Raw genomic sequence first — 20,431 nt, 5'->3', positions numbered from 1 at the left:
CCTTGCTTCTTCCGTTTTCAAAGTTTTTTTATGTCAGAAATATGGGTTTCTTTTAAACCAAATTGCCCCCAAACAACTTGCATGCATGGCCATGGCCATGGTGCATGCATGTACGATGTATGGAACCCATAAAACATATACGGTACTGTACGTCCATGCATTCATTTTCTTTGCAGGTAAGACTAATGTTTACCTCCATTGAATTTGAGTTGTTTTATTTTTTATCATGGCATTTGAAAAAAAAATGTTGAAATGGTTTCAAACAGCATCCTGACCTAACTTTGACATCAAACAGTATGTGATTATTATGTGATAGTCAAAATAATTCATATCTGCTTTTTTTTTTTTCAAACTCAACAATTAGGTATAATGTCATTTTATTAGGTTTATTGACCATACTTTTTTTTTTAAAAGCTTTGAAAAGCATAAAAAAGTCAGAAAAAGTTAATTGTTCTATTTCGACCGGGAAGGACAAGTTCATGGACGACGGTGAAGACAACGCAAGGGTTGAGTTCACATTCTTAGCGAGAGAGACAAATAATTAAATAAAAAAACTACCTACTCATATTCTCAGTGTTAATCTTGATCATGTACAAATTAAATAATGACCTTTTCATCTCAGTTGGATTTTCTCCTAATTCTAATAGTCCCTTGATACACCATCCCCTTCCTCTTTCTACCACTTTGTCTTTAAATCTTTCCATTTCTACATCAAACTTTTGTTGCGAGTCTTTGCAGCTGCCTGCAATCAGCACTCACCCAATCAGCTCGTCAGCCTGTGGGAGTATATCAGACCCTCCTCTCCCTCCCTCTTTGTCCATAGGATTACTTTGCCGCCTGCCTGCAACTACACAAAGTAAGTGTAGTTTCTGCACTTGGGTCCTCATTCTCTGCCACTGTTACACCAAATGTAATTTCTCCTTGAGGATCAATAAAGTATCTATTTTTGTTTGGGCTTTAGGAACTCCTTGGTAGCGTCATTGAGAACATTACTAAAACACTTCTAACCCTTGTGTTGTCATGCCATTATCCATTAACTTGTCCTTCCAGGTCAAAATTTAAAATTAACATTTTTTTTTTGTGATTGTCCTTTCGCTTTTTCTTATCCATTTGTCACTTTTTCCATCTTTTTGGCACTTTTTTTTTATAACCTGAGCTGATTTATTAATGGGTTTTACACTTATTCTTGGGATTCATGGTCAACAGACCTCTTTCACATCAAATTATACATAAGTTTTTAGTTAAAAAAGGCAGAAATTATTAATTATTTTGACTAATGGTTAAGCTCTGAGGATTTTTAGTGGATCACAGATGGGTAGTTAAAAAAAGTTAAAAAGGAAAAAAAAGAATTCAAATGTTGTAAGATTAAGCAATCCTTAATTTACCTGAAGAACATTGTATGGAATCATCCATGTTATTTTTGGGCAATTTGGTTGAAAGAAATCCATATTTCTGATATAAAACACGTTGAAACGGGTCAATTTGACCCAAGGACAACGCAAGGGTTAAATAAGCGTGTTGAAAATTCTTTAGATCTAAGAGGTCTGAATTCAGAGTGCTGTCCGTCTGCTGGTGCAACAGGAAAGCAACAACATTACACTAAGGAATGTGTTCAGAGGTTTTAAAATAAAAGCCAGAGACTTAAAGACCCTGAACGACTACAGAGGGGTTTTCAGTTCAGCTGGCTGATTGCCCCAACTGTTTGGGTGTGTACAGACTGATTGATTGATATCTTCCTGAGTCTCTTTATGGCTTTGTTGCTCCTGTAAGGGTGGGACAAATGACAGCTTTATCATTCTCATTGGTCGACAGTATTTTTGATCTACTAAATTCCCTTCCGAGCCACTTTCAACCTGAGCAGAGTCTAGTCAGCCAGAATAACTAACATCCCGTGTGTGGGTGTCCAGAGGCTTGTTGTAGTGCTTCTTACCTTCCCCGCTCCCATCACCTTCTCTGCTGCGTAGACGGCTTTGGAGCAGCGAGGGCAGCGGTCTGAACATCCAAACTTCTGGGAAGGTTTACTGTCAGTGGAGTTTGAAGAAGCTGGTTGTGGTTTGGAGCTAGAAACAAAAAGACACAGTGTGATGACACCTCTTGGTCACTAGTGTTTGACTTTAACAAAAAAATACATTTATTATTTGGGGCATTTAGGCCTTTTATTTCTGTAGGACAGCTGAAGACATGAAATAGGAGAAAGAAGGGAAATGATATGCAGCATATGGCCGCAGGGTATATATTTATGTACAGTACATTTCCATGTGTGCGGTTTGTATTGTGTAGTCCACGCTTCAGCCTGAAACATGCCTGTGAAAGTCCCCTTCTCTCAGTGATCCTCCATGTCAGAGGCTCAGTCATGTTTAAAGGTGGACAACATAAAACATGTGGTGGTCCCATGTAATGTGGTATCTGGAGACTGTAACTTTTAAATAAGTTAAGTAACTTCTTTTTTTTTTTTTATCGATTTATTAACTTTTCTGCATCGTGCATCAAATTGTTCTGGAATCGTAATGCATCTAAGAATTATTCTACCCCTAATTTTTAAATACATATTGCTGTGTTTTGAATCTGCTAATGACCAACATGCTTTTATGTATTCACTATCTTTGACCATTTACAATTTTGTACCCCCCCCCCCCGTATTTCCGAGTGGAAATCCCTCTGAAAGGCATCATGGGACACTAAATCTATATTTACACCATGATGTGTATTGTTTTGTTTTTCTTTTTAATGTAGAAGGTAAAAAAGAAAAAATTAAAGTTATAGATGTGTTTCTGTATTCAGAAATTATTCCTGATCATACTTGGAAAAGGTGAAATTAACCAGTTTGAATGCCAACAATTAAAGGTTCAATTCACCCAAATCCCCAAAAGTGAAGGGGGCTAATGAAGGGGAAATTCTACAGGTTCAACTTAAATTCTCTGCTCATAAAACAACCTATGTGGTTCAATACCACACTAGGGAAATGTAAGAAAATATTACATGTTGACATAAGTGATTTGGGTGAACACATACTCTTGAGGCTGCAGGCCAACATCTCCCGGAGGGTCAGAGCTCAGAGCTCCAGCTCCTTGCCCGTATCCGTAGCCTTTTGGCCCATATTTCTTGCCATAACAGGACTTGCAGTAAATCTCAGACTCGTGCGCTGCGACTGTGGTGCTGTCCAGCCCTTTTCTGCAGCTCACTGTGTGAAATAAACAAATGTTTTACACGTTTGAACCAGTTTTCTGGCTGAGAGACATCGTGGTTACATTTTTTTCCCCAGACTGGGGAGTGTCATGGTGGAGTATCGGCGGTTAAATAAAGCTCCCAACTTTGCCAGTTTTATCAGTCAACAGTGGAATTACACATAGTCAGATGTCCTGTGTTTCTATTTGTAGGAAGCGAGGGGAGTGTGAGCTGGATGTCTGAGAAAAGATGAACACTTAGCGGATGGTTGAGGTAATGGCAGCGGCCTTTCAGAGCCCCCACTGGAACAATTCAGCACTCAGCAGTCACACGGACTCCCGTCCAACCAGCTGCTGAGTGTTTGTGATTGTGCAGAGAACCTACATGAGGTGTCCCTGGAGATCTGGTTATAAGAATTCAGAAGAAGAGGAGTGGAAACTCAGCTGGCCAGTCAAAGCCAGAGAGCGGCCATTAAACTACCAGAACACATCATATGAGAAAAGGCCTTTTTTTTTTTATAGAGAGCAAGTGATCTAAACAGTTGTTGAACTGTAATGAAACTGTGCTGTTTAGCAGAAGCATTGCAATCATTTGAAAATACTCATCCTAGACATGCAGATCAGCACTGTGTCAAATTTGTTAGTCATAAATCTGTAATAAACGTGTTTTTGTTAGGCACCTATTCAAATTTTGAAAGTTTAGTGTATGAGGGTTTAGACCAAAGGTGACCAAATTCTTTCAGATGAAGGGCCAAAATGTATCTGGATGGAAGGTCCATGGGCCAAAAATAAATGTTGATGTTGAAGAATACTGCAATTCTTGCCATTTGGCGAAGGCAAAACGTATGTCTGTAATTTACATGGGAAGTCTATCAGCACTGTGCTTTACATTGCTGTTAAACTCAGATTATGTACTTTTTAACTGAACAAAATGTATGTTTTGTAGTCATTACTGTGAGGATAAGGGTAGAATAAGCATGAGCATGTCGAATCCGTGGCGGGCCAAAACATATAGAGCACATATAGAGGGTCCCAAATTGGGTGGCCTTGGCTTAGACCATTAGTATATGATGCTCAAATATGTCTCATAAGTTTTAAGCAATTAGCAAATGTTGGGTGGGAGAGATTGCTGAGAGAACATGCTCAGTGCTGGCTGGAATATGAAAAGAAAAGAGCATCAGTAGGAGGTGTACACGAAGTGACACAAGTATGTAGATGGTGAGAGTTAAGAAAGAGAGGGAGGCGAGAAAGATCGGAAGAACGCAAGAAACCCAAATACAGAGGGGAAAAAAGTAAGGAAGAATAAAAAAGGTAAGGATACAATTTAGGAAAGTGATAAACAGGGCGGATAGGGGCAAATGAGACATAGAGGAATGCTGTTGAACAGCTCTATGTTCTGCTGGTCCACGATGACACTCCTTCTGCCGGAGAAGAAAAGAAAGAAGAGGTTCGCTTACTGCAGATGAAGCATGTCTTATGGAAGCTCCTCCCGTTGCACTGGATCTCCTCTGCATGATACGCGGTCTTCTCACAGGCAGCACACTTGGCACCTCCTCCCCAGTTTGGCATCTAAGAAAGAAAAAAAGAACGTACTGCTTACTGACTCTGTCAAATGTTGAAAATGATCTACTATCTAAACTATTTTCATTAACAATACCTCAATTATTACTTATTACTTAAATAATCATTTGATGTAGGGAAATATAAATAGTGATATAGTCAAAATTTCACAGAATGCAATGTTTGTCTGACCCACTGGCCAAAAGTCAAAGTAATCTGTTTACGATGATAAAAAAAACAGCAAATTGAAGTTAAACTTCAATCTAAACAGTGAATTTAGATTTCTCTGAATTGTAAGAACTTACTCTATAACATTGGTTGATGTCTTGACCTAATATCAATAATAACGTATACTTTATTAATCCCACAAGGAGAAATTACCTGTTGTAACAACTCAAACAGCGTTGATCATACTTCCTAATCAGTTTTGATGGTTTTCTTCTGACTTTCACTCATATTTGACACAAACTGTCTCTATATTTGTGTCACTTAGTCTCCTCCTCCTCCTCCTCCTCCTCCTCCTCCTCCTCCTCCTGCTGCTGCTCTTTTCTTTTCCCAGTCCAGCCAGCACTGACCCCCCAACATTTGCTTATTGCCACGTCTGGAGATGTGGCGGGCAGTGCTGCCCTGCCTGGCCTTCTGTCTGACATTCCACTTTCTGCTCATATCAGAGGCTGCCCACCACCTCACAGGACTGGAATGTGATATTCCAGGAGCAGAGGCTTTACTGAGACATCCACCCATCAAACACTACTGGAAATATCTCATTTTCCTTAAAACAAATCAGAAATCTCACAAGGAACTGACTCCTGATATTTAGGTCCATGGCAAAACAAAGATTCCGCTAAAATACATGTACTTTAATCTATAAAATGAAATCAAGTGATCCAATCCAACTTAATTTATGAAGCACATTTAAAACAACCAGGTTGACCAAAGTGCTGGACGCTGATGACTTAGGACAGATTATAAACAGTAACAAACCGAAAAGGAAAATGCAGAATCCAACTCTCAAGCAGGTTTAAAAGGCCAATGAATAAAAATGAAAAAATTCAAAACAAATTGTGATTTTAAAAATGTGAAGGCTGGGGGCCAATCTGACATGCAGAGGCAATTCATTCCACAGCCTTGGGGCCACGACTGAGAATGATCTTCCTTATTTTTGAGCCGCGTTCTAGAGACAACAAGGAGTAGCCGGTCAGACGACCTTAACGACCTCAGAGGAGCTACGGCTTCAATACCAAGAAGTTTAAAAATTAACAATGTTAAAATGTATTCTAAAGCAAACCGGTAGCCAATGTAGGGAGGCAAGAGCAGGTGTAATGCGGTTTTGTTTAAGTAATTGTATATAAACCACATTGCCCCAGTTGTAATATATATTGGTGGATGTAATTAACTACATTTACTCATGTACGTTTTTTTAAGTAAAAATTATGGGTACTTGTACTTTACAAGTCTTTTCTTCTCATGCCACTTTCTACTTCTACTCTGCTACATTTCAGAGAAATATCATAATTTTGACTCCGCTATATTAATCTGACAGCTTTAGTTACTTTACACATTAAAATTTTTGCACACAAAACACATGTAGTTTATAAAATACATTTTATTATAAATTAAATTCAAAGTCCAACTGGATGATCAGCCCATTAAACACAGAACTGTTGTGATTGTTTCCGGTTTGTAAAATGTGAGGATTTTTCTGCATTGCGTACTTACACTTTTATACTTACTATTTTTAATACTTGAAGTACATTTTCCTGATGGTACTTACATCCTTTTACTTAAGTAACATTTTCAATGCAGGACTTTTACATGGAACAGTATTTTTTACAGTGTGGTATTAGCACTTTTACTTAAGTAAAGGATCTGAATACTTCTTCCACCACTAGTAACATACCTCTCAACCACGAACAGGAAGCTTTACTACGAACAGAAAGGAGTACTTACCTTGAATTCAAGCCTGTGCGCTTCGGTCGGGACGTGGCAGTGGACGCTCCCCGGTTGGCTTAAATACCACCCATCTCGCCATCACCACAGTCCACCGGTGACGCTTCAATGAAAGTATTCCTCTTAAAATAACTTGTGACAGAGTGGAGCCCCCTGACCCTTCATCACAGGCTGAAAGAGGCATGAACATCAACCAGTCAAACCTTTTGTTCTGGACTCGGTCACAGGAAACTAAAAACAAAACTCTGACAGCTGCATGCTGGGAGCCATCCGCATGGTATGTTATGGGATTATGTACATACATGATGGGAACTCAAAGCATGTAACTGACAACTGCACATCTGAATGTGCACACTTTCTTTTAGCAAAGTTAGTGATCCTGTGATGCTCATTAGACACCAGAAAGGAAAATGGTTAAAAGAAAAATGTAGAGAAAACTAAAGGCTAAACATTTATTAGATCTTTACAACTAGAGATGGTCCGATACTATTTTTTTGCTTCCCGATACCGATTCTGACACCTGAACTTGCGTATTGGCTGATACCGAGTACTGATCCGATACTAGTGTGTCATATATTTTATTATGTTTTAACAACTGTATACTACTATCCCTGTATGGATGTGATTTGTTGTCGGTCTGGCTCAGGTTAAATTCTTTGTGAAACATGAACAAACACAAACAGTGAACGCCACAGAAATGTATCATCCATTTTGACAGTCAGTCATAATGAGAAAAAGAACATAAATAAACTACTGTAACATAGATTTTAGGCCTTTATTCCGTGGTATCTGATCGGTGCATAAACTCCAGTACTTCCTGATACCGAGACCAGCGTTTTAGGCAGTATCGGAGGCAATACCAAAACTGGTTTTGGAACATATCTACTTACAACTAGTGGGGCAAATGTTAAAGTTTGGCCTATGGGTGTTCCCAGAAGAACAGTGAAGTGGGATTATGTGACACGTAAAGGGATGATACTTTGCTGATTTTAATCCAGCTCTGTGTCATCTTTGTGTGGGCAGTGTGTTTAAATGAACGGTGTTTGGCTTCCCTCCATGGAACCAGTGCCGGAGCTTGGTCTACCGAGACCTGCTGGATGACTCAAAACGATACCTGGCAGATTTTGGCAGATAAACTGGAACCCCTGTGTGCTGCATCCATGGAGGGAAGCCACTCACCGTTCATCTGCACACACTGACATGACACAGAGCTGGATTTATTTAATTTTTAGATTATTTTTGATAGGACAGCAGAAGACATGAAAGGGTAAAGAAAGGGGGGAATGACAAGCAGCAAAGGGCCACAGATCGAAGTTGGACCCGCTGCAACGAGGAGTAAACCTCTATACATGGGTACCCGCTCTACCAACTGGGCTATCCGGGCGCCCACAGAGCTGGATTTAAATCAGCTAAATACGCCTTCACATAGAAACCACATGGGATTCATGAAATGTTCGTATCACTCCACGAGCTTGTCTGTGGCTCAGTGGTAGAGCGGTTGCTTCCCAATTGGAAGGTTGTGGGTTCAATCCCTGGTCCTGGAGTCCCATGTTGAAGTGTCCTTGGGCAAGACACTGAACCCCAAGTTGCACCCCATGCTTTGAATAGTTAAGACTTGAAAAGCACTATATAAATACAGCTAATCATTAAGAGATAATTGGTCAAGGATTCATTTTAGAGGGTAACATAACTTGTTTATATAAATGCTTCACAGGGTACCATTTTAAACCTGCAATAAGATTTTTTTTGGCCACTTGTGGGCAGTGGAAACATTTTAATAAACATTGATTTCATCAAATCACCTTTTAAATTGCTAATTGTTAGTAAACTGTTTACACTTCCAGCAGGTTCTTAGTACATTTATAGGTTCTGACGGACCACGGCCATAGGACTAAAATCATTACTTGATTAGATTTGTCTTCCATTTTGATAATTAATCATCACTTATCACTTATAAGGAAACATTGTATTTGCTTGTACGTTTTTTATTTATTTATTTTTAAATATGAACATTTTTTATATGATTTGTAAATTGAGCATCTTTGGGTTTTGAATTGCTGGTTAGTCAAAATAGTCAATTTAAAGACATCATCTTGACCACTGGGAATTTGAGATGACAATTTTTCACAATTTTCAAAATTGGTCTATTTTATAGACCAAACAAGAGTAAAATAAACAGATGAATCTATAATGAAAATACTCAGTACTAATGACAGTCCAATAGTTGTAGAGTAGACCAAAACACAGACTTGACTTCACATGATGTTCATAGAAAAATGTATTAATATTCAATTAACATTTTACATTTAGCAAGCCACCAAAAAAACAAAGGTCATTTCCTTATAAATTAAACAAAATGTCTGATTAGTCTTAGATTTAAAACATACACTCATCACATACACTCAACAAATCCATTTTTAAAAGGGGGTTTGTATACATATGTGCAAAAGTGGTCTCATAGGGTTTAACTTGGAGACAAAATGATCAACCAATCAAACTTAAGTCAAAAACGTCCATCTGACTTAAGTGTGTTGCCCTTTTACAGCATTGATATTATTTTTAACTACTCTCAGTAATGTAAAGAAAAGAAATCAGTGTTCAAATTACCAACATGTGCAGAAATAACTGAAATAAACAATTAAAATAATAAAATTACACTATTAAATTATGCAAATTGAGTCTTGGGAAAAACAGCATCACAATGTGCCAGTAAATAGAGTTCATGAGTATCTGGTAAACTTGAAATCTCTCCACTGGGCCAGAGCCGAAGACCGCATGGCAGCTAATCCTAGAGCTGGCTCTGATAAGAATGAAGGCAGTCAGGCCGCTGTGAATGGCTCACAGGTAATAATGTAAAATGTTAACCAGACACCAAATAAAAAGACAGCCATCAACACCCATACATCCACACACACATTATGTACACAGCCATCAGAGGGTTTCCTGCAGAGATATCAGGAGTCCTCAGTGGCGACGTCCAGCTTCCTCTGAGGAATGTAAACAGTTTTAGGGGCCAGGTGTGCACCGGTGTTTACCATGGCCGCCAGAGGGGAGAGGGGGCCCGGCGTGTGAAAAAAGCTGTGCTGGGGGAGCCCTGTCCCTTTGGGGGTGGTCATCAGAGGCTGGACAACAGAAAATCTTCAATTAGTCTTCTAATCTTAAAAAAGCGAGTTTAACCAGATCACAAGCGACTCATCTTAACAAAAAGATTTTTTGCTGGAAAATTCACAAGTAAGGAGTATTTTGACAGTTTGCAGATTATCTGCATCAGCGTTTTATTTGGCTGGTAACGGATCATGTTGACTTGTCAAAAATTGCGCTACTTTGGCTCCGCTACAGTTCTGTGTCTGTCCCTGTGCTTCAATTTCACTTACCACTGAGTCCTGCCCACAACACTATCTGACTGACTATCTTTTACTGTGTGTTATCTCAAAAGTGTCTAATTTATTAAATAATCCCTAATCCACAGACAGACCTCACTGCTAACCGTTTTTATTGGAACTACTTGTAAAAACTGCTGAAAGCGAGGCCTTAAGTTTCTTGATAAAGAAATCTCAAATCTCAGCACTTAAAACCAAAACTATCTCTAGGGCTAACTACTCCTAATTTTTCTGTTGTGGTTTGTGTAATTTGCTGGATTGGTTCACAGGCTAAATGTGGGAAATGTCAGAATTACTGACATTTTATAGCGGATAAATGACCAAAATATATTAATATGGTTGTACAACATCAATCACCCATCAGTTACTTCATCATGTGTGATCAGGATTTATGACTGATCTGTGTAGTAAAATGTCATGACTTCTTCGCTCAACTAATTCAATCAACTACACAGTACTTTAGTGAATTATTATTGCACTTCCATAAAGTTGGGACACATGGGCAGAGACAGATTTAATGCACACTTATTACTGTCATTACTTCTCAGATTTGACAAAGCTCCTTCAGAGCCACAGACTATACCAAACTGTTTTCACAGGGTGGAAGCGCCCTGTTCATTTTAAAAAGCAAAAGTCAGTGATGTTACTATCGAAACAGAAGGTTGTTGTTTTTATTTACCTGTTGTAGACTGAGCAGGGTCATTGGTTGCCCTGATATAGACTGCTGGAGAGGCACAGGGGACCCAGGTTTAATGAAAACCATGCCTCTCTGCTGCAGAGCCAGCGGGCTGGGCATAGTGTTGACACACTCTGGAGTCTGGGGGGTAGCGAAGGCGTTTCCTGGGCTGGAGCCTGAGATCAGACCCAGGTTCTGCAGGGTGAAGTTGAGGATGGCCGGACTGGGGCTGTGGAGGCGGTGGTCTTGCTGGGTGTTGTATGGCGAGGAGGCAGTAGCAGCGGGTTTGTGAAGACGAAGGCCGGTGGGTGTAATCTCCTGGGCTAGGACAGGCCTGGAGCCTGTTGGCAACAACACCAAACGTGTATAGACCCTTACTCTAATCTACAGTTATTAGCAAATTCATTTTGCGCCATTAAAAAAAAACACAAATCAAGAATAATGAGACAAATCTAACAAATGTGCTAATGGTAACAAGAAAAATCATTGTCCTTTTAAAGATATGACCGATGATAGATTAGTTAAACTACAGAAAATGAATGATGTATTAATTAAAAGGTGCTCTAAGCGATGTCACGCGTGTTTTAAGCTACATTTGTTACCACATACAGCAAACATCTCACTATCCGCAAGCTGCCTGTCCCTGCTTGTACAGTGTCAGAACACACTGTAAAAATGTGGTCTCTGTAGACAGCCCAGGGTCTACAAACGGGGGGGGTTTAAGTCCTCTACCAAGAAAGAAATGTCAAACAATCTGGTTCCAGATTGAATGTGAGGTTATGCAATAACTAATCAATTGATTAAAAAACAATTTATAGCTAAACCTATAATTAAAATGACTACTTGCAGCGCTAATCTGAAAACCTAGGTGTGCCCTGAGACATTAAATTAACATTTTATGACGTATTTACCTGCAGTTGGTGTTTGGTAGATGTTGTAAGTGGGAGTTGCAGCGTTGTTGCTTTCTCTCCCTGAACCTTGACTTTCCCTGTAGCTGATGAGGGACTGCTGGGAGATTGGGATCAGGTATCCGGCCGGTACTAAAGTCTGGACAGGCTAAAAAAAAAAAAACAATTTTCACACATTCTGCTATTGAATTGACAAATATAACAAGGTATCAAAAGTCTCTGGTGTTAAATGAAGCCCAGTAAGCACTGTGTTTGTGCATTTACCTCGGTGTGGACGGGTACGACTCTAACTGGTGTTAAGCCAGCCTCGCTGTCGGACGCCGCCGTCTTGTCCTCTCTGTCCAGAAAGGTCTCCAAGCTCTGCTCTAGTGTCTGGTTGGCTACTGCACCGCCGGGAGTGTTGACAAACTCCGGGTCCAGGTGGAGGGCGCGAGGCGAGGGCCGGCTTGAGAGCTGACAACCGCGACGGGCCTTCAGACGGGCCTGCAGGATCTCACACAGTTTTGGAGAGGTGTCCTACAAAAAGGCCAATGGGAAGGAGGAGACAGAGAAGGTGGGGAACACTGTATGTCAGAAATAAAGAACGTAAGCAAGTATTTTTTGTATTTTATAACAACCATTTTATAGATTTAAAACCACATGCCCTTTGAATTTATTTTGATTATATAGTACTTTTTTTTATAAGAACAGTCACTTGCAACATTCCTTAAATCACCCGTAATGTTATATAATTATAACATGTAGATGTAAATTCTCAAATATATATATATTTTTTACCTTAAAGTTGGGGTCGGTCCTCTTGGCTTTGGCGGGGCTGCTCTCTAAGGCCGACTCTGAACGCAACCGTTTGAGAGCCAAGGGGCTGACGTCTGACGCCCTGAGGGCCGGCAGGCTCCCAGCTGCATCCTGGCCCGTCGGGCTCTGCCCAGTCCGGTCCTCAAAGGTCATAGAGCGCACAGCGAGGCTGGTCGGCTGCGGCCTGACCAGAGGGTTTGGTCTGGGGGAAGAAGGGTGCAAATACACGGCGTAGGGCCCGCTCCCCCGGTGCTGAGGTAACAGGACCGGGATCAGGGATGAATACTGTGCAGGGATGAAGGTAACAGAGCCCGCGGGCAGGCCCGCCAGTGGCGTGTTGGGGGTGAGGTGGATAGTAGTGTTGGCTCTAGGCTCCTGGGTTGGAGTTAGTAACGGTACATGTGGCGGCTCCATAGAAACAGAGGAGATTTGCTCAAGCTTCACAGCAGCAGTGTCGGCCTCAGCAGCAGCAGGCTTAAGGTCCTCGGCTCCGGTCCTGGAACAGAAGCAGGACTCTCATTTAACACAGCTGTAGATCTACAATTACCTTATTATAAAATGTCAGAATTATATTAATAATGCATGCATATGTTGCTCCCTCTCAATTTTAGGTTGTGGGCATGCTTGTTTGTTAGATAAATTGATCAACATTTTGATTGATATCATTAAACCGTGTATGCAAGAACACTTAAGTCAGTGTAAATTACGTTACATCAGACACAGACTGCTGTGCTACGTTTCCACTTTCCAGCGTCGCGGCTTTGAACCCCAACATTATTTGGGACTTATACTTGAGGCTAACTTAATTAGCTTTAGCCTGGCTGGTAGCAACTTTCTGCGGTAAAAAATGACCTGGAGACGTCGTGATAACATAGGGCTGGGCGATACGGAGAAAATCAAATGTCACAATATTTTTGACCTAACGATACCACAACAATATTGTAGTGTAGACTATTGGTGCGTTCACAAAATATTTACACAATGAGAATCTAAGACGATAATTTAGTCTTATATAGAGCCCGACCAATATATTGGCGAGCTGATATTATGCATTTCGCAATCTATCGGTATAGGCATTTATAATGCCCAATTAAAATATATATATATATATAAATTAATTAATCAGAATTATTTATAATGACAAATGAATGATTCTGATAAATAAATATATAAAAAGGAAAAAAGGACTGTCAACCATGTAATGAGCGTTGGCGTTGCATAGTCTGTCCACCAGAGGACGCTCTGTAGCGTCCCTGCTGGCAACACTCTTTTTGCTTTTGTTAACGTGTTTTTGTTCAAAGGACTTTAAGTTTCATTTCTTAAGTTTGTATTTTTAATTTTTTTTTTTATACATTTTTTAGAACTTTAATATATTTTGATCCTCTGTTTTGTTGTGACAATAAAACACATATTATTTTAGTGAGAACTCATAAATGACTACAAATAACTAATGTAAGGGAAATCTGTTTTGTAACGTGTTTCCGGGTTTTAAAAAATATATATCGGCAGATATATCGTATTTTTAAATAAATCAAATATTCGTATCGTATTGGCCTTAAAAATCCTTTGTCAGGCTCTAGTCTCGTATCACGATATCAATATAATATCGATATATTGCCCAGCTCTATGATAACGAAACTAAATATTGTGCTGCCCTATTTGTTCCGCACCAGATTTCATTTAAAGAACCACAAACAGTTTAGGCTGAACGGTCTGAATGGAACCAAACTTACCCCGACTCCTGGTCAAGCTCAATCTGACAAATAGCAGCAAGTTGGGCCATTTTGTTTGGGAAGTCCGTGTTTGATGAATCGCCTGAAACACAAGAGGAAAAGATTGTGTCATCAAACCATTCGTGAACATACGCCAAAATAGTAAACCTTGTCTGAAAAAACTTTTTCTGTACTCACTGAGGGCACTTCTGACAGGACTGCTGGGGGCAGAGTTGATCTTTCGGCGGTCGTCATGAATGCTCTTGGCCAGCTTTATGAGGGAGGGGTGTCGGGTGAACCTGCGTTTTGCCCCAGATGCTGGAAATAGGTTTTTGGCGCAGTTGTCCACAGATGCACGGGACTCTAGTACACTTTTCTTGTAGGATAAATATTCAGACGTGGAGCGCTCCAAGTCTGAAACAAGAGTAATCTTTAGTCTGTGTCTTACTAGTGAGTTTTTACAGCAGCACTAGAATCATTGCTCAATAGAAACTGAATGTCCTGAAATATATTTAAACTTCTATAGTAGTATACACATAAGACATGAATATAAATGTGACGCTAGGCCCAAAATTCTCTCTAATTGTGAACCAAAATATAATTAATATTAAGTGAATGGGAAGAGGTCTGGCAATACCTTTGACTTGTGGGAATTCTTTGGGGCCAACCCATTCAAAGGCAGGTTTCCTCCCCCTCTCTTCTGTCACGTGGACTTTCTCGATGAGCTTCAGGCTCCGCAGCACATTAGCTATATCATACAGCCGGCGCACCTTGGCTGCAAACACATGAAACCAACATTATCTACTTACGATGAGAAAAAGATGTATGGGAAGCATAAATGCACATACAAGTATACTTGTGTTATTCAGGTAAATGTATTTTGTATAGACCTTTTTTTTTAAAGATTGAAGACTAATTACAAATGTATTGATGTCTTTAAAGATCAGTTGCAACAAACTTCCGGCGTGTTCGTCTACAGGCCTACACGTTGTACTGACTTATCGATATATGTCCAAGCGGAATGTGAAAAACGTAACACGGCCCTGGCACTGAAGAAATAGCATTAAGCAGATAGTTCTTCAAGATGAGATCTAAAATCATATACCAGCATCATTTTTATTTTGACAGGGAAACGAACTGTATCTTCCAGACTCTGTACTCACTCTTGAACTTGTTCTTGTCTTGATCTGCAGCCTGGTCCTCTCCAATCAGGATCTTGGCAGCCACGTCTAGACTGACCACGCGCGGAGTAGACACCAGGAACAGCATGACAAACTTCTGGCTCATCACCCTCAGAGATTTGTCCTTCCGACTGTTAACAGAGGCTGCACAGGACAAACAGAATGTTTAAAAAAAAAAATCTGATTATTGCGTCACAAAACCAAGATATGAACATTTTCCGCACTGTTTAAATTTTCTCTTATTAGAAACGTTTCTTCATTTTCAAAGATATTCAATGCCTGCGGAAGCCCAGGAATAACCAAAAATTAAGCCATTCTGAATGCTGAAGTAGATCAGAGGCCTGTACTACGAAGCAAGATTTGGCGTTAACGAGGTAACAGGTAATAGACAACCCCATTAACATTCCCTGAGGGGAATCTTTATGAAAGCTTTAGATTTTAAGTGGAGGGAATTACCTATAGGCTATTTGGGTTTGACGATGATAAAAGTACTGATCAGTTAAAAGGAGTCTGGTGGGTTTGGTGCTGGTGATTTCGCCCTTAAATCAATAAGTATAAAAACATTTAAATGTTGGCTGAGTGAGTTTAGCCTACGGGCCTACGTATAGGCTATTTGTCGGTTTATTGAACCGTGTGTTGCCAATTCGCACATCTGTTTGAATTATGTTTTTATATTTTTTTATTTGCTCTCACGATTGCTTAGCACTGCCAGGGTTGCAACTGAAATACAATCTCTAATAATAATCTCTCCATTTGTGCATGACTAGGTCCTGTGTGTGTGTGTGTGTGTGTGTTTCAGGCCTGTGTGTAGTGATCACTAACAAAACAGAGTGTAAATTGTAATTTCCCAACTGAAGATCAATAAACAGTGTAAATTATTATTAATAGGCTAACGCACAAGTGTAATTATGGTCAGATCTTGTGCCTGACTGATGGGGACGTGATATTGATAAGTGGCGTGATTTACGCGTTTACAACGTTGGCTTTTATTTGCCAGCTTTCCTTCCTGTATTAGGAAGCAGCGAGTGTCTCCTGTAAGTAGTTAGTTTTTCCTGTAAAACAGTGTCTGTGTTCTTCATATTTATGTGGTATTATAGTTTGCTCTTCTTATGTAAAATATGTGGCTCTGGTAGATATTTTTGATTGGTCATGCTGTGAGAACAATGCCTCTTTTATGTGAACGCGCGTGTCGCTGGATTGGGAAACCCCTGGTTGATTGAACTAGTAACTAGCAACCACCGTCGTGACACAGCTTATGCGGGACTGCAGTTGTTAGGGTTAGTGAAGCCGGGTAACTGAGAGAAAACCAGGGCATGTTGATCTGGATTTGTAGTACAGGCTTCAACTTCTGCTATATATAAACAGTTAGAGGATCACAGACACACGGACACACACACCTGCTTTGAACTCTACTCCTGGAAGCTCCACAAAGAAAAGTTCCTTCTGTCCTTGATCCCCGTTCTCCAGCTCCACCACCTCCTCGTTCTCCTTCTCCTCCCCGTCAAAGTCAAACTCCTTGTCGACGAGGCGCTGCCGGATGTGCAGCATCTGCTGGCCGTACCTGTGCTCCTCGCCCACCTGCTTCAAAATGGCCAGAGTGTGTGCCAGTTTGGTCCGCCCGTGCCATGTGTAGCGGTTCTTGGCTGAGCGGCTCACCATGTGCAGACTCTCCAGCACGTTCATGATGTCGTAGATGCGCCGGCGTTCTACGCCTGTGCAGACAGAAAGAAAACAAAGGCCCAAGTTAATAACGGAACTAAATATCACAAATGGTAAAAGAAGTCCGCAAAAAATGAAATGATTTTGGTACATTAAAATTGTTTTTTTACTTTAGGAAAAACTAAATTCAAACCAACTTCTAGTAAAGTTGATACATGATTCTATAAATGAGAATAGCCTCAAATGTACAATCAATGTGAAAAATGAGCTTTGGTGGAGGGTTGTTTAATTTTTTTTTTTCAAATTGAAATGTAAGTAACACATTAACATTTGACACACCGATTATTTGTATTATCAGTTACTGCAGTTATTACATTGCGATCATTATCATGATAATGATTATCACGACACAAAATAAAGATTTTGCCATATCTACAAATAACTGTATGTAACAGTTATTTGTGACATTGTATGTGACAGTCTAACTTCTAATGGACATTGTATTAATTGAATGAGAAACCTGAAACACAGTTTACAGAGCAAAGAGTAACCATTAGCTGCTGCCCTAACATCTGACATTGACTGTGATCAAAACAAATGGATTTTGTAAAAACAGAGTTTGTTAAAAAGAGGCAACAAATGGTTGATAAAGAAGACATACTGAGCTCAGTGGCCACATCATCCAGACAGATGTCGTTGTTGAGGGCAGGGTTTGGGCAATCTGGGTAGCGGGCGAGGAATTTATGACAGAGCAAACCCAGACTCTTCTCTTTCCTGCTGATCATTTTCTCTGATTCTTCGCCATTTTCAGTGTCCTATGGGAAGACAACAAGATAATAAATGCATTCCTTTGAACACTTTGACTTTCCAGAAAGTGTGTTAATGAGATTTGTTTTGTACCTGTGAAGGGTCGAGACCTTCCCGCCCGTCATTGTCCAGGCACAGCTCTTTCTCTCTGTTTCTGATGTCGGGACTAGCAGCACTGATGAGCATTTTGAGGTTGGAAGTCGGCGTCCAGGGGTCAACAGAACCTACTTCTCTTCCTTTTTTAGGTGTAGTGAGGGGACCCATGGTTGGCTGGTTCTCCACTGACACTGCACACTGACCAAATAACTTCTTTGGAGTATTTACAGGAACCTGGGGTGCTACAAAACCACCATCCTAGCCCGCAAAACAATAAAAAAAGATTTAGATAGATACAAGCCCATCCATTACCACTGAGGTAGCTATACATAGGGATTTCTCACAATAAAGGAACAAGTTATATCTGAGAAACATTTAGATGCCTTTGTGTTGACTGACCTTTGAATGAGATTTCAGGGTCAGATTTTGAGATTCAAGCGCTGTATTTGACATTTTCCACCTTAGTACAAGAATTTCACATGGATTTATATTAGCTAACGTTAGCCAGCTAGCTAGGCATTAATATAACCTAATAAGTCAGATTCATCTTAGGGATGTATGAAATAATGCTGAAGATATTCTAAAAAACCCTATAATGTGTTCCTAACAGTTACGTTATGGATAAAAAAAGCAGCAATTAGCATATGCTATTCAACTTTTGTTCCAACAACACACTTTAAAACGTAGCTAACTATGAAGTAGTTAGCTAACCTGCAGTAATAAACGATGCTCATTCATTTTAGCATTAACGTTACTGTTTAAGTTATTACTTTCCTTACCGTTTTTTCAATGAAACATATTTGTTGAGTGCCCTAGTTTAAACCAGCGTGACAAGAACAAGCTAAAATATATATATTTTTATTAGATTACTCTTCGTTTAACCTGACAAGATCGATCACAAAAATCAGTATAAACCTAATCAAAACATCAGATTGATATTGGCGGTAACTGACGTGGGTTCCATCGAATCGCCGGGCCCAACGGACGCAGCGGTGCCGCCCTTTTTGTTAAAAACAGCCAATAGGAGCGCCGCGCGAGGCAACGTAGAGGAAGTAGAAAGACCGTCCCGCGCAGGTAAACTGTTTTTTGAAATCCTTGGCGCGGAACGTCTGTACAGTAACAGTGGCGACTCGCTTTAAACTTTGATACGTTTGTGGCCAAAGTTTGAATACTAACTACAAAGAGAACGTTGCATTTATAGGGTGGCATGTTTAAAAAGTGCTCGGTGACGGTTCCCCCTAAAGATAACGTTTGTGCTACGTAACGTTAGCCAACAGCGAGCGCCCCGTTTGAAACCGCTTTAATTTAACGTTAACGAAACTCCGTTAAACCGGATAACCCAGAAACTTTGTAACGTTCCACCAACGGCTTTGTTTTTAAATGCACAGCCGTGACGTGTACTTCCTACAAGCAGTCCATACGCGGGGAAACGGAGCTCGATACAACAGCGGCAAACCAGCGACACCGAAACCAAAACATCAACGGTTGTTATATTAAATATCTCGATCCTCTTAATGATAAAGAAGCGTTCAGACTTACCCAAATACGTGGAACAAGCCTCCCTCAGATGGAGCTTCCCATTTTGACTGTAGCCTAATGTGTTTTGGATAGTTCCAAAATAGTTCCAAAAGATAAATCCGATCCCTAAAATGTGGATTTCTACACAAGATCATACGTTTCCACGCCAATTAAACATTAAAAACACTCGCAGTGTAATAGCACAAAATGTGCTTGGCTCTAAGTTTCTTATTTTTCTTCTTCCCCGTGCTAGTGAGAAGCATAGACTGTGTGGGGAGTGGCCTCTTGGTCAACTTTACTACAGATGTGAAAAGTTTGCCCAATGTGTGGGGGTGACCGCCAGCATTTGGCCCGCCCTGTGCGAGCATGCGCGCTCACTACTTCCTCTTGGAGAGAGGCAGAGGTTACATTTAGTCCAACATCTAATGTTATCATGATGAATTATTTTTATGTGAATTAACACATTTTCTACAGTTGTTTACAGGCTGCTCATGTGTGTTAATGTAATATATGTTTTGTAATCTCCCATGTAAGGCTAACTGGTATAGTATTCCGGCAGGAAGCATGGCTGCATTTACTTTTAACAGGTTCCTGAGCAAATATTTGCTGTTGGGCCCCCCCCCCATTAGTCTCCCATTAGCCTCGCTTTGCTAGCTCTCTCTCCACAGTGCAGTGCGGAGATAGGTCTGGTTCCATTTGCAAAGCGTGTGGGATGGAATCCCATCCCTTTTTTGTGGTAATTTGGTTAAAAAGCAACCCATATTTTTGATATAGACATTTTTTTTAAAGGGGTCAAATGCAGTGCAAAATAGTCTCTAGAAGGGACTTGTGTGTTGGTGGAACATTTGCACCCGGCAAAGAAAACACCATATAAAATATTAAATAATAATTAAATAATTGATTAATCCCGCAAGGGGACATTACAGTTTACACTGTTGTTCTTACACACATTACACACAGGCCTGTATTACAGACATGCTCAGGTCCTATACATGCACTCAATGGAGAGATGTCAGAGTGGGGGG

At 40.2% G+C, this 20,431-nt stretch overlaps 2 protein-coding genes across 5 annotated transcripts in view; both read right to left on the bottom strand.

Annotated features, from left to right (window-relative positions):
* Window positions 1–6,777, bottom strand: part of csrp3 (cysteine and glycine-rich protein 3 (cardiac LIM protein)) — a 7,719-nt gene extending 942 nt beyond the window's left edge. The window contains exons 1-4 of the mRNA XM_032524045.1: window positions 6,675–6,777; window positions 4,622–4,733; window positions 3,013–3,181; window positions 1,931–2,060 (exon numbers count right to left, since the gene is read on the bottom strand). Coding sequence (XP_032379936.1) covers window positions 1,931–2,060; window positions 3,013–3,181; window positions 4,622–4,733 — 411 coding nt within the window. The 5' untranslated portion in view covers window positions 6,675–6,777. The remainder of the gene's footprint in view (window positions 1–1,930; window positions 2,061–3,012; window positions 3,182–4,621; window positions 4,734–6,674) is intronic.
* Window positions 6,778–9,093: 2,316 nt separating this feature from the next.
* On the bottom strand, window positions 9,094–19,721 carry e2f8 (E2F transcription factor 8). Of its 4 annotated transcripts, none has more exons than XM_032524006.1 (14): window positions 18,668–18,777; window positions 18,288–18,348; window positions 17,886–18,146; window positions 17,647–17,800; window positions 16,724–17,038; window positions 15,309–15,470; window positions 14,783–14,920; window positions 14,344–14,559; window positions 14,167–14,248; window positions 12,416–12,929; window positions 11,903–12,154; window positions 11,642–11,786; window positions 10,734–11,071; window positions 9,094–9,796 (listed from the first exon to the last, which is right to left on the bottom strand). In XM_032524006.1, exons 2-14 carry the CDS (start codon window positions 18,339–18,341, stop codon window positions 9,629–9,631), a joined length of 2,799 nt encoding a protein of 932 aa, XP_032379897.1. In that variant the 5' UTR covers window positions 18,342–18,348; window positions 18,668–18,777; the 3' UTR covers window positions 9,094–9,628. The 4 variants fall into 4 exon arrangements, with proteins under 4 accessions (XP_032379897.1, XP_032379906.1, XP_032379917.1 ...); XM_032524015.1 differs by having other exon boundaries at window positions 11,642–11,777; window positions 18,668–18,776; XM_032524026.1 differs by lacking the exons at window positions 18,288–18,348; window positions 18,668–18,777 and adding an exon at window positions 19,428–19,721.
* Between the last annotated feature and the right edge of the window lie 710 nt (window positions 19,722–20,431).

Source organism: Etheostoma spectabile, chromosome 1 (genome assembly GCF_008692095.1).
Source record: "Etheostoma spectabile isolate EspeVRDwgs_2016 chromosome 1, UIUC_Espe_1.0, whole genome shotgun sequence".
Lineage (NCBI taxonomy): Eukaryota > Metazoa > Chordata > Actinopteri > Perciformes > Percidae > Etheostoma > Etheostoma spectabile.
This window is presented reverse-complemented; position numbering and strand designations above follow the sequence as displayed.

Coding starts and splice junctions, on each gene's coding strand:
- e2f8 (XM_032524006.1), bottom strand. CDS start 18,341: ATGTCAAATACAGCGCTTGAATCTCAAAATCTGACCCTGAAATCTCAT. Junction 18,147..18,287: donor CCCTGAAATCTCATTCAAAG/GTCAGTCAACAC, acceptor TTTGCGGGCTAG/GATGGTGGTTTTGTAGCACC. Junction 11,072..11,641: donor CTACCAAACACCAACTGCAG/GTAAATACGTCA, acceptor TGTTGCCAACAG/GCTCCAGGCCTGTCCTAGCC.